This window comes from Dendropsophus ebraccatus, chromosome 2 (genome assembly GCF_027789765.1).
Source record: "Dendropsophus ebraccatus isolate aDenEbr1 chromosome 2, aDenEbr1.pat, whole genome shotgun sequence".
Taxonomy (NCBI): Eukaryota; Metazoa; Chordata; class Amphibia; order Anura; family Hylidae; genus Dendropsophus; species Dendropsophus ebraccatus.
Window position 1 is genome coordinate 46,944,437 of NC_091455.1, and position 14,363 is coordinate 46,958,799.

At 43.5% G+C, this 14,363-nt stretch overlaps 1 protein-coding gene across 4 annotated transcripts in view; it reads left to right on the forward strand.

Moving 5' to 3' along the window:
• The window catches only part of STAU2 (staufen double-stranded RNA binding protein 2), a 228,741-nt gene that overhangs the window by 157,013 nt on the left and 57,365 nt on the right, over positions 1-14,363 (forward strand). For 2 of the 4 annotated variants that reach the window (XM_069957463.1, XM_069957464.1), the window contains one exon: positions 7,690-7,803. The exons of the other annotated variants lie outside the window; for them this stretch is intronic. In XM_069957463.1, coding sequence (XP_069813564.1) covers positions 7,690-7,803 — 114 coding nt within the window. The remainder of the gene's footprint in view (positions 1-7,689; positions 7,804-14,363) is intronic. 4 annotated transcript variants of the gene reach the window in all.

The window sequence follows — 14,363 nt, forward strand, 5'->3', positions numbered from 1 at the left end:
ATCTGCATTTTATATGCGCCATCACTAGATTTCTGTGTTTGAACGAGCTACATCACTACAGGGGAAGAATGTGAATATTTATAAAAATGCATTGTTCTTGGTGCTGCTGGTGGCATAGCAGAGCACTTAGGGGCAAAGGAATGGCTGGAGTGCACCAGGTCTTCATAACAAATATTCTAATTTAGCTGCTACTCTCTCTGATGGAGCTGTCTCTCTTATGAACGGGGGGATCCTATGAGTTTAATAGCAACAGTAGTTGCCACTACTGTGGCATAATGCTACCTCTGGCCAGAGGAGAGATTGACAGGGCGGGAAGCAAGTGGCTCCTTGCTCTGTCAATCACAGAGCTATATTTGCTGATTAGGATCGCATATAGTTATAGATCGCATATAGCAGCACCCAGCTGTTCTTTTCCAGGTGCCGGCCCTGGCCCAGGCTTGGTAGCAGCACATGCGGAATTCGGAAAAGTTTCTAATGTGGCAACCGTGCTGAAATTCTGGATTAAATAGAACAGGATCTATAATTCCTAACCTATTTTTCAGAAAGAACAGCCTTCAGGAAAAATACTGACGGGTTTCCGTGCCTAATGGAAGCCTATGTGTCCGGAAATCTGGATGTGTGCATGAGACCTTAAACATTTTAATTGTGCAATTATTTTTTTTTTTTTCTTTTAAACTTGTGAGCATGGGTACAGCTCACTAGGTAATAACGGTCTGTACTTTATTTTGTGGCATTCATTGACTTTACACTAGTCTTCCATTCACTTAGTATAGACTCTAATGTATCAGGAGGCCATTCTTAGTTGAAAATATAAATTTCTCATCCATTCCTTACTGAGGTCAGTTACATAATGTTATTCTGCCTTGAAACCAATTGCGATCTTCGTTGGTTTTGGAGCCCAGTATCCTAAGCTATACGTTGAATATGTCTGTAGGTTGAAAGGAGCAGACCGTAAGCTTCGTCAGAAGAAATACTGTTTAATTGCCTCATCACAATGAATTAGCAGCCACATTTTTATTTACAAGGGAAGGATGTTCCACAAATCTTCTCTTTATTTCAGTGGCATTTACAGGTTTGTGTAAATTCTCGGGAAGCATTAAAGAGGAACCTCAATCTTTTGTCCACCCTTGAAGGTCTCATCCATTTAATACAGGAGATTTGCAAGGAAGGCTGCTTTCATGGTTTTTATTGCCTGATATATTTCTGTCCAGTGGCGGAGGACTCCTGCTGCTCCCTGTGTTTCTTTGAGCAAGACTTGTATTAGAGAACATGAACACCACTTTGTTAGGACATGTTTTTGCTGTTGCCTGACCCTACAAGCCCTCTCCCTCCATCTCATTTTTCTTTTCACTTAATAAATGCACATCGGTGAGAGAATGGATGGTGGGGAGCTTTTGCCAGGCAGGGTTCCTTTCATACTGTGAGCCCAGATATCCCGAGCTCACGCCTGGTTCTTTTTCTTCCCTCTTTTTAATTATGCTGATTTATCTCTGTTAATCCGCTGGCATGAAAACCGAAAACATAGAGCAATACTATAAAGAGCCATTGTCTAAGATGACTCGATGAACAATAGCCTTCCTGAAGATATGATAAAGCTACAGCTCTTTGGTCTTTAACTTATCGTGCTCTAAATGGAGATTTTTTTCCCTCCATTTTGGAAGGTGTGTGGAATACCTCTGAATACACTGATGTCCTGTATGCTATGCTTTTGAAACAGCAACAGTTTCCATTTCGTCCTGTCATCTATTTCTTTAGTATTTTTAAGGGATTAGATGCACTCCAAAAATGAGAGTCGCCCAACCTCTTCCCACCTGGTCAAGAGTCCACCTCCTCTAGATGGAGAATGAATTGAGGAATGCTTCACAATAAATAACCAACACTGCACTAAATCTATAGAATGTAAAGTCCATCCACATCATACCGGACACCCACTCTGTCCGAAATAACTCAGCAACAATATACACCAAGATGTGTACAGCGTACGAGAAATACCTTGTGTAGCAGTTCCTCTGTGTTAGCTCTCCGTAGTCACGAGAACATATACTCACACGAGTGCTGGCTTAGCAAGTAAACTATAACTGTTTATTTCGGTTACTCGTACAGGACAAGGTAGTAAGGTGCTCACAGGCTGTACGAGTAACCGAAATAAACAGTTATAGTTTACTTGCTAAGCCAGCACTCGTGTGAGTATATGTTCTCGTGACTACGGAGAGCTAACACAGAGGAACTGCTACACAAGGTATTTCTCGTACGCTGTACACATCTTGGTGTATATTATTGCTGAATTGGGGAATGCTCATGTGTTTGGTTGGCTTCTACTGGTGTAGGACTCTTCATATCTTGGGAATAACCAGTGTCGGACTGGGGTATCTGGGGCCCACCAGAGGAAATGATCCTGGGGGCCCACCAATGAAGAGCCAGTAAGAAACGACATGTCAGTCTATGTTAGTACAGGTTCTAAAGCTGGGGGCCCACCGGAGGGCCAGTGGTGGGCCAGTCCGACACTGGGAATAACCCAGTCCGACACTGGGAATAACTTAAAGAAAGAAAGAAACCTTTGACATGTCTTTGACACATTAGGGTAAAAAACAGTGGGGGTGTACTCGAGCGCTTTCTGTGTGAACTAGCTGCTTAATAGGGACAGATGGAATCACCTGAATATCCCAATAGCGGTCCCAACAAATAACAAAGTAATTGTACCTGTTCTGCTCATATGATGTATAGAATCTAAAATACACAAGTGAAAACAGCCCTACACTATAGCCATGTATATCCAGTACTGACCTCCAAGTTGACGTTCTTTCCAGGTTGAGGTCTGTCAGGAAACCCACTACGTGTATCCCCTCTGGGATCATTAGGGAAGAATCTGGCAATCCTCATTCCAGATGGAGGTGTAGCTATCGCTGAAGAGAGTTGCAGCCTGTTTGCTCCAATTGAAGTATCCTCGTTAGAAGGGACACGCTCCGGCTGGTAGCGCGTCCAACATTTGCAGTGCAAATCAATTAGGCATTGTATCCGTTCGTCCTGGTTTTTGCATTCAAGTTCCACCTGTTGTCTGTCTTTTGAGCATTCAGAGAAACAACCAACCAATGAGAATGTTCACCGTGGAGTCGATGGTGACAGATGTAAACTAAGAGAGTTCTGTTTGTTATGGCCCTGTTACACAAAGCGATTATCGCCCGCATTCGGCTGATATAGGCACGATGTCGGCTGATCGTTGTCTTTTAACTGGCCAAAAGGCAAACAGTCAGCCTGGCTACGATCTGCTGCCGTTGCTCAATGTAATATAAGCAACAGCATTAGACTTCCGCTATCTTCTATGGGCTCACCCAGGCAGCTTCCCAGGGCTCCCCCACACTTACCCGCTCGCTGCTGGCGTGTGTAATAGTGCCAGCAGCAAGCGGGGAACGAGGCGCAAGCGAGCCCTGACCAGACAGGTCGGCGATTGCTTGCTCCTCTGAATCGCCCCATTTAATAAGGGCTTTAGGCTCCATTGATATAGCTGACTCAAACAGATATAGTGTTACAATTAGACTGGCACCGTGTTAAACAATATTGTGGTGAGTGCAAGCTCTGACAATCCAAAATACTAACATCCAAAACAAGAAGAAGGATTGTAAAAGGAATGGACTGCACCTCACAGATAACTAAGAATGAAATACAATTTATTTCACATAAATGCTGGGGACAAAAAACTATTAAAAACATTTAAAATACATACACTCCACTGGCCACAATACGGCCCAGTGGATCCAAACCCACCAACTCTGAATCTTAAGTGGCGACCATACTCAATACCATGAAACATGCATGATAAATAGATAAGTAAATATCAGATACACAAGAGAATACATAAATGTAATACTCAAAGAGGTATATATATACACACACACACACACACACACAAGTGCAAAATGCTAATAAATATACTTCCCAAAATTGTAATACCAATGCAAAAGTTTAAGGTCAAGTGTAAAAGGAAAAGTGCATTCAGAATAAATGAGTACAATACAACCAGTATGGCCGTCGCATGGTGGGTTAAGAGACAGAGCATTCCACGAGTTCCGTCACACAGACTTCCTCAGGGATGACTCACATAGATATGACGTTAGAATTTCTCATCACTAGTTTGGAACTGAAAACCTTTTTGACATCAATGCTAATAATGTCTACAAAATAAATTGTGCTATAAAAATCACCAGAATCTTGAATATCCCTATTAACGTCAGAGTTTTGTTGGTGTCTATTTAGAAGACGTAGTTGTTGATTAAAAAAAAAAATACAAAAAAATGTACACATTAAAAAATAGTCATAGATGCTGAGTTGCATGCCATGGAAAGTACAGGCCATATAGCAGGCGGTAACACATCCACGGTTTCCATTCATGCCATTATGTTGGTGCTACACGTCGTCATGTGACGTCAATCGTGCAATTGTATTTATTTTCCGTGAAGCAGCAGAACATGGTGTCATCAGAAATAATTGTGGCTCAAATACAGATGTTCAGACAGGGCTTAAGATGACGATCAATAAGATTTCCTTCTGTTTTCTTCCTTAGAAGAGGGGCTTGACTGTAAATGTGATACGTGCAATCGCCTTGATTGTGCACTTTGTGCATTTAATCCTAATTATTTACTGACTCTTTAAAGGGAAACTCCACCCAAAACTAAAATGTCCCATGTGTTCCGTTAAAGAGTTCCATGTGTCAGTGGGGATCCATCGATCGAAAACACGCACTAGTACTTCCTGTATGATATCATTATGATGTTGTTGGTTTCACCGGCTTAAGTGCTTCTGTGTTGGAGCATAATGGAATAAGTAGATTGGCACATAAAACATGATGAAATCTCAAATTCAAGATGGCATCTCATCAGAAGCTCATAAGAAGTAGAAGAGTACAATAAGATGCTGGATACAGTGCTGAAATGTAGTTTTATATTAAATCCATACATTTGTTTAGAAATTTAGATAAGCAGTGCTATTTTTTTAAGTATTATGGCCGAAATCTATAATGAATGTGGTATAAATAAGTAATAACTGCAAGGAAAGTCTGATTATCATTCATAAGTCAGGAGTGTCAGTAGTGACACATGATACGGCATTGCTTTGTACTGCGGGGATCGCACTGATCTCTCTGGCGCTTGAAGATGTGTCAGGCAAACAAAACCTCACAAGTTTATGGGAGAAATCAAGATATAAGGAATAGGAGAACCCGAAGGAGTTTGAGGGTTCATTATAAACTATGACCTGGTATTCGGTCTTCGCTTTAATCTGCATCATCCTTCCCTGATACATACAGCTGCACATCTATATTCATGATGTTCTATTATCTGGGCCTGGACAGATAAAAGAGAGAGAGGTGATACATAGAGGAGGGTCAGGTCTGATGGGACGCAGCTGGTGGAAGACAAGGCTTTCATTAGTAATCCGCCAGTGTTCATGTTTTCAGTGTTAATGTTATACTTGTCCATTATCTTTAGTTTCAAGTAGAGGAAACCGGCTTGGTAAAAATATCACTTTTTTCGAGAGCATGTTATTACAAGCGAAAGCTCAAAAATGTTTATGGTTTCAAATACATACAATACATTGCCATAATTTTCATACTTTACATTTAACCACTGTGTATGTTCGCAGCTAGAGATTATCGAATCACTGATCTAAACGCTTCATTTGATCTGCGCTCCACTCTTCAAACCATCTGCCTTTCAGCACTGCTCCGTTCCCTGCTGCTCCACTCCAGGTGCCGGGGAAAAGCTGGATCCAATCCTGGTTTCCCAGGATTAGATTCAGCTTTTTCGGGCATCCTGGGAGGAATGGCAGGGAGCGGAGCAGCACAGAAAGACAGGTGGCTTGATGAGCGGAGCGCAGGTCAAATGAAGCGCTTTGCTTTGTTTAGATCAGCGATTCACTCATGACTTCACAGCTAGGGACTAGGGATGGTCCGAACCTGGTTCGGGTCGGGTTCGTATGAACCCAAACCCTCGGCAATGATTCCCGCTGTCTGCCCGCTCCGTGCAGCGGGCGGATCCAGCGGGAGGACCGCCTGGAAAACTGGAATACAGCCATAACCATAGGCTGTATCCCAGTTTTCCAGGCGGTCCTCCCGCTGTATCCACCCGCTGCACGGAGCGGGCAGACAGCAGGAATCTGATGCCGACCGTTCGGCAGATTCGAACCATCCCTACTAGGGACCCTATTACATAGGGCAGTTTTCAGCACGATAATCAGCTGATCAATAACTAAACGCCTGTTTGTCAGCTGATCACATCGTTTTAGCAGGCTTTACAAACATTAGTCAACTACAAATTGTCCATAGTAAATAGGGGATATTCAGCTGATCTTTTGGCTCCACCTGCACAAAACTGAGACCAGTAAGGGTTTTTAAAAGCTAGTCTGTACCGCCCCAAACAGCCCCCCAAACCACCAGTACCGTTTTGATGTCCTGTCCCAACCATATCTGGTCTCTAGGTCTGCCTGTCTCTTGGGGGCCGGTATTTGGCGTAAAGATAACCTTTCTTCCTGCAGCATGTCAGGGGGTCACTGAGCTGGGGTATTGTGCATCCATGCCCTAGACCTGCAGCACCTCTCTCCCTGCCTTAATCCAGCCCAGGGACATGCTAAAAAGAAGAAGGGCAGAGGGAGGCACGGCAGGATACTCTATGTCCCCCCTCATTGACACCCTGTGTTACATCGAATACAGGGCGCAAGAGACAGACTGATCCCCAGACTAGACATCAAAACGGTACCGTCAGTTTGAGGGGCCACCTCTTGTTGTACAGATTCACTTTAAGCAATCAACAAGATCAGTGCTTGTACTTTGCACCTAAAGGGGCCTTAAGAGGGTTATCAGACACTTAAAAACTTTTAATATATTACTGTCCTTTTATAAAATCTACTAAACATCTTATTCTTATGTCTCCACACTCCTCCTGTGTTCTTTTGCGGTGTCACCCCCCCGGGTTCCTCACTAACCGCAGCTGCTGCCTCTTCCAAGACAAACTTGTCTCTGCAGTGACAGCCAGCTCAGCCAATCAGTGACTGAGATGGGACTGTGCCCCAGCCAGTGACTGGCTGAGCGGGCTGTCACTGATGAGATGACTTCGTCTCAGGAGTGATGGCGGCTGCAGAGTACATGGGAAGAATGGAGAGGTACAGTAAGGATAAGATGTTTATATACATATACAACGTTTTTAAGTGCCAGATTAAAATGTCATAATTCTTGAGATCAGTGGGCATTGCAGTAGTTGTTTCCACTAGATTGTGTCCTGTTAAAATGTCATGAAAACACTAGAGAGGGATTTCTTACAGACACGTACCTATTTCCGTTCTCTAAGGAAGAAGAGCGTTATGAGGCCAAAGGTTCTTGACATGGAAAAACATACACAGAAAGAGCCCTTGTGATTTGAATCTGAGAGTCATCCAGGACCCCTTGTCTTGCTGAATTGGTGGTTGTATTATTAGTATTATTTTTTTGTCACTGGGTTCTGTATCTAAATAGTGCTATACAATAAGCTCATCACCTTCCTACCTACTTACAAGCTCTAAACTCAACTAGTTAGAATTGGGAATAAATTACACTAATAGAATGAACTTTACTTTCTAGGTTATTTTTCTCTAGACTGTTTACTATGCATTTTCATAATTTGATTCATTTTTTTTTTTTTTTTTTACATTTTTTATGCGCTAAAGGTAAATTACAGTGATCGACAGAGTGGGAATGAGTTCTTGACATGCTTGACTATTTCGCCGCTGCAGATGACATTCCATGGCATTGGCAACTCTGTGGAAACCAGCCATGATCAGGTACCATGTTATATGTTCTCAACCAAAGAATGAATGATGCGCTTGAAAAAGCTGAAAGGTGTACACCCCGAAGTTATACTTAGGGTAGCTACACACGTACAAGATCCGCAGCAGATGTGATGGTGCAGATTTGATGTTGTGTTCAGTTATTTAGATCAAATCTGCTGCGGATCTGCTGCGATACGGTGTGTGTGAAGCTACCCCAAAGTATACCTGTCACAGAGACATATCAAATGTTTTATAGGTTAGGGTCTGAATGTTCAGACTACGCTCAATCAGGAGAATGAGCAGGAAAAGGTGCACATCACTGTACTCTTCTCTTACTGCTCTGGGTCTATGTAAGCAAGCGAGCCCTATAGACTTATGTGGCCATATCAGTCACATGCCAAATGAGAACGTCCTATGGGTGCCTTTCTCCCGGTTCGTTCTCCTGATCAATCTCTTACATATCAAAAGCTGTTGTTGTTTTCTTTTCTTTTTTTTTGCTCATTTAAAGGTCCCTTGTCAGTCCAACAATGGGCGTCTTCACATGGTTCCTTAAGGCCCTATTACACAAAGCAATTATCGGCCATGTTCGGCCAATACCAACCGTTATGGCCTTTGTGTAATAAAAGACAATGATCAGCCGACATGTACAATGCCGCTATATCCTATGGGCTGTCTGGGCGATCTGACAATTGCCCAGGCAGCCTCCCCGCGCCCCTGGCTCTTTAGGGCGGGGGAACGAGGAGCAAGAGAGCGCTGACCTGACAGGTCGACGTTCGCTTGCTCTCCACGTCACCCCGTGTAATAGGGGCTTTAGTCTTTCACAGTCGCACTGCTCACAACCTGACCAGGCAGTTATGATGGAGCCAACCATGTGGATACCCCTGTGGATCTCCAGGACAGTGAGGACCAGACTGGTATATTTTGTGAGGTGTGATGGGCTCATTTTTCCTGGGAAAAAGCTGCATTCTCACCTTTTTGCCAGAGGGCCAATTTGTTGGAGAGAATTTATGATTTCCTGCATCAGCATTATTACTATTTTATTATTATTATTTATTTATAAAGCATCCTTAATTCCAGAGCGCTATACAATAGATAGGCAACAGGCAGGAACAATACAAGATCAGAAAACATTACATGAAGGCAAAAGACAGACTGGTACATGGGGGAAGAGGACCCTGCCTGCGAGCGCTTACAATCTATAGCATGGAGAGGCAAAGGTGTTTTTTTTTTTTTTTTTTTTCCGTGTGTAAACTGCCAAAAAATATTTGCACAATTTTGACAGCAGGGATGATTTTTTTTTTTTTTTTTTTGCAAATTCTATAATCGTTTCAGTGTTTTTGTTATATTTTCAGATTTATTTTTTAATTCTTATTTTCATATTTTTAGGACTAAATGAAGACAGACTTTTAGGCTATGTTCGGACTTTGGGAGCATATCGGGCAAGATCATGATCATTACTAGACGGCTGCCTTTACCCGATTTGCTCCCAAAGTAGGATCTACCTTTTCAGTAGATTTTACCATATAATTAAAACTCACATTTCAGCTGTAAATACATATTTATAAAATCAAATTTATACAAAGGTTATTGTAAAACAATCAGTCCAGTCATGGGTTCATCCCTCGTATAAAGTCTATCCTCTGTACTTTGAAATTCACATTGGTTTCTATAGGGCAAACGTGTTTAATGCACACCTTCTAACATTTCCATTGGGGTGCTATTTGGCATTTGAATCATTACCAAAAATGACTCAGATATTTATGCAAAACAAGATGTGCAAACTGAAGACCATAGGACAAAGTCTTGGCTTGGTTGTCATATTGATGACAGAGCATTGTTCTCTGATAACACAGTGAAGACTTTGTTGTGGTTCCTAATGTAAGTAATGTATAGATTGTTAGCTCTTTGGGACAGACCTTTATTTCACATGATAGCGTTGTTTACTTGCAGATTATTTTGGAGACTTTTTTATGCTTCCTTGTTTGCACTAACATAACATTGTGAGAAGCTCTCTGAATGGCAAGTGTTGGAGGATTGCATAATATGTTTTCTTTTTCCTTGGTCTCATTAAGTTGGATTCTGCTCCTTTGTACTTGGTTCGGGAAGCGTTAAATGAGTTGTTTATGTTCTACATTCTATACACACAGGGATCTTATTGGGTTGTTTAATCCCTTGTTGTACTGATGGATTTTATTATGTTTATCATAAATAATACCTTGGAATGAACAGATTATACTGTATACAGTCACACAAGGTGACCTGGTTTTTATATGAATTCCGTCTTAATTTATCATGTGTAACAATTAATTACTAATTAGATTAACGGGAATTCTGAATGATCTGTTACAGAGATAATAAAATATTTATTGGTAAGCTTCTGTTCATGGCCAACCTAAAGGGCCTTGTGCGCGTGCTGATGGACTGCAGCAAGTGAGCGCTGAACTCTCAAGGACGGCTTAATCAGGCAGCCGAGCCACATGAGCGATCGCTGCATCTTTCTTGCTGCCGATCCTGTGCATCACTGTCACTCACTAGAGATGAGCACAACTCAAAATTGTTTAGGATTTGACTATCGGTGGCAGAAGAAGTTGGATACAGCCCTAGGGAGTCTGGGATAACATGGATACAGTTTGTATTGATCAGTCACACATTACTTGTCTGCACTGGGTGATGTGCAGCCAACAACTATGCATTGAATGGGCTGCACAAAAGATCTAGTCAGCCTAAACGTGTATTTGCCCGATGACTGGCCCCTGTGAAAGGACCCTAACATTGCCAAAAATTTTGAATCTAAATTCAAACCCAAAACATCAGCCAATGAGCAGTGTAAGAAATGCGATGGACGTATCCAGGAAAAAAATAACAATATGGGCATTATGGATTGATATCCCTGAAGATAGAAAAGTAAAATTGGCATTACATTTTTTTCCTTCCATTTTGGTCGGTTGGGTAATAAGTTGAATCCAAGTATGCTGTATAAGTATGAATCCAAAATCCTGTATTCTGCAATAAAATTTTTGCTGTAAAATGTTTTAAACTTTTAATGAAAGAAAATAATAATAAAAGTAATTAATAGAAAAGAGAGCACAGTGCTGTACAATAGTCATTTTTACATAAACAATCTGTATTACAGTAGAGGTACACTTAAAATGTAATGGGCGTGTTGTTTTTTTAATTTAGTGCTAAAAAAATTTAAATCCATTTGTCTGGCACTTGTTTTTGCAGATCTCTCTTTAAAAATTACCCTACATTATAATGCCTTAAGTCCAGTTTTATGATGATGTAAAATATTGTGTGAAGTTAACAGTTGTTTAACCCCTTCACGTCAGCCATCTGTATATATACGTTCCTATTGCACATGCCCCGTGCAGTAGGAATGTACATATACGTTCCTGATTTGAGGGGGCTTTGTGATGAGAACGGGATCGCTGCAGGGACAGCGATCCCGCTCTCATCTGTGTACAGCACCGGAGATAATGAGGATCAGCTGCAATTCCGCAGCTGACCCCCATTAACCCCTTAGTGACCGCCGAAACGGCGGTCACTAATGGGCCGGTGCCGCCGCTGTATTTCATCTCCCCCACCGTGAATCCACGGTTGGGGGAGATGAAATAAGTAAAAATCAGACCCCAGATCAGCCCCTAGTGCCCCAGTCACTAACCCCCCCTCCCGCGGCGGCCATCGGATCCAAGATGGCCGCCGCGATCACTGTGAACAGACTAATGTCTGTTCACAGTGATCAAAAAAGAAAAATGAATGAAAGCCCCATGCTCTCCGCCACCGGAGGTAGCGGAGAGCATGGGGCAGTCATCGGGACCCCCCCCTGTTGGGTCCCGGTACAAGCGATCAGCGGTATATACTATATACCGCTGATCGCTTGTGCCATGTGCCGCCGGCAATTTTTATCCCCTGTCACCATGAATGATTGGTGACAGGGGATAAAAAGTGATGTCCCCCCACCCCCCAAGTCGCCCCCCCACCCCCCCTGTCACCCCCGTCCCCCAGTCACCCCCCCTTCCCCATATACTTACCTGCTCCTGGAGCTCCTTCCTCTTCCGTGTCCTGGCTGGTTATGAAGTGCGCATGCGCTCCACAACCAGCCAAGCTCTGAAAATTTAAAGTGACAGAGACCAATTTGGTCTCTGTCACTGAACTATGATTACTGTGATAGAAAATATCACAGTAATCATAGTAATACAGTGAAAATGAATGTATAAAGTACAAAAAGTGACAAACATACAAAAAAATAAAACACACACTTTTTATTATAGTAATAATTGCAGTTTACTCCCAAATTACCCCTAACCCCCCCCCAGATTACCCGTAACCACCGCAGGTTGCCCGTAACCACCGCACGTTGCCCGTAACCACCGCACGTTGCCCATAACCACCCCAGGTTGTCCATAATCACGTCGGATTGCACGTAACCCCCCAGATTACCCGTAACCACCGCACGTTGCCCGTAACCACCGCACGTTGCCCGTAACCACCACACGTTGCCAGTGACCCCCTCCAGATTGTCCGTAATCACCCCAGATTGCCTGTAACCACCCCAAATTACATGTAACCACCCCAGATTAGCTATAAGCACTTCACTCTATCCGTAACAATTCTAGATTGTCTGTAACCCCTCCAGGTTGCCCGTAACCACCGCAGGTTGGGCATAACCACCCCAGATTGCCCGTAATCATGCCAGATTACATGTAACCCCCCAGATTGCACGCAACCACCGCAGGTCGCCTCTGACCACCGCACGTCGCCTCTGACCACCGCACGACGCCTCTGACCACCGCACGACGCCTATGACCACCGCACGTCGCCTATGACCACTGCACGTCGCCTATGACCACTGCACGTCGCCTATGACCACCGCACGTCGCCTATGACCACCGCACCTTGCCTATGACCACCGCACGTCGCCTATGACCACCGCACCTTGCATCTGACCACCGCACCTTGCCTCTGAACACTGCACCTTGCCTCTAACCACCCCAAATTGCCAGTGACCCCCTCCAGATTGCCCGTAACCACGCCAGATTACAGGTACCCACCTCAGATTACCTATTAGCACTTCAGTTTATCCGTAACCACAGCAGGTTGCCTCTAACCACCCCAGATTGTCCGTAACCACCCCAGATTGTCCATAACCACCCCAGATTGTCCGTAACCACCCCAGATTGTCCATAACCACCCCAGATTGTCCGTAACCACCCCAGATTGTCCATAACCACCCCAGATTGTCCGTAACCACCCCACGTTGCCCGTAACCACCCCACGTTGCCCGTAACCACAGCAGGTTGCCTGTAACCACCCTAGATTGTCCGTAACCACCCCAGGTTGCCCGTAACCACCCCAGGTTGCCCGTAACCACCCCAGGTTGCCCGTAACCACCCCAGACTGCCCGTAACCACCTCAGACTGCCCGTAACCACCTCAGACTGCCCGTAACCACCTCTAGATTACCCGGAACTACCCCAGACTGTCCATAACCACCCCACATTACCTGTAATCTAATTTTTTTATTGTATTTTAGTAACTGCGCTATTCTAATAACTGTTACTAGCTGCGGTTTTGCTCCAGCAAATTGGCGCTCCTTCCCTTCTGAGCCCTGCTGTGTGCCCATACAGTGGTTTATGCCCACATATGGGGTACCGTTGTACTCAGGTGAACCTGCGTTACAGATTTTGGGGTACATTTTTTCTCCTGTTCCTTGTGAAATTTTGAAATTTCAAACTAAACCATCATATTATTGGAAAAATTCAAGTTTTTCATTTTTACTGGCCAATTTTGAATACTTTCCTCTAATACCTGTGGGGCCAAAATGCTCATCCTACCCCAAGATGAATTCTTTGAGGGGTGTACTTTCTGAAATGGGGTGACTTTTGGGGGGATTCTATTCTGTAGACATTACAGGGGCTCTGCAAACGCACCTGGTGCTCAGAAACTTCTTCAGAAAAATCTGCAGAGAAAATGCTAATTGGCGCTCCTTCCCTTCTGAGCTCGGCTGTGTGCCCATACAGTGGTTTATGCCCACATATGGGGTACCGTTCTACTCAGGAGACCCAGCGTTCCAGATTTTGGGGTGAATTTTCTCTCCTGTTCCTCGTGAAATTGAGAAATTTCAAACTAAAGGAACATATTATTGGAAAAATTCGAGTTTTTCATTTTTACTGTCTACTTTTGAATACTTTCCTCTAATACCTGTGGGGTCAAAATGCTCACCACACACCAAGATGAATTCTTTGAGGGGTGCACTTTCCAAAATGGGGTGACTTATGGCGAGATTTTACTCCGCTGGCACTACAGGGGCACTGCAAACCCACCTGGCGCTCAGAAACTTCTTCAGCAAAATCTGCATTGAAAAAGCTAATTGGCGCTCCTTCCCTTCTGAGCCCTGATGTGTGCCCATACAGTGGTTTATACCGACATATGAGGTACCTTTTTACTCAGGAGAACCTGCGTTACAAATTTTGGGGTAGTTTTTTTTCTCTTGTTCCTCGTGAAATTGAGAAATTTCAAACTAAACGAACATATTATTGGAAAAATTCGAGTTTTTCATTTTTACTGTCTACT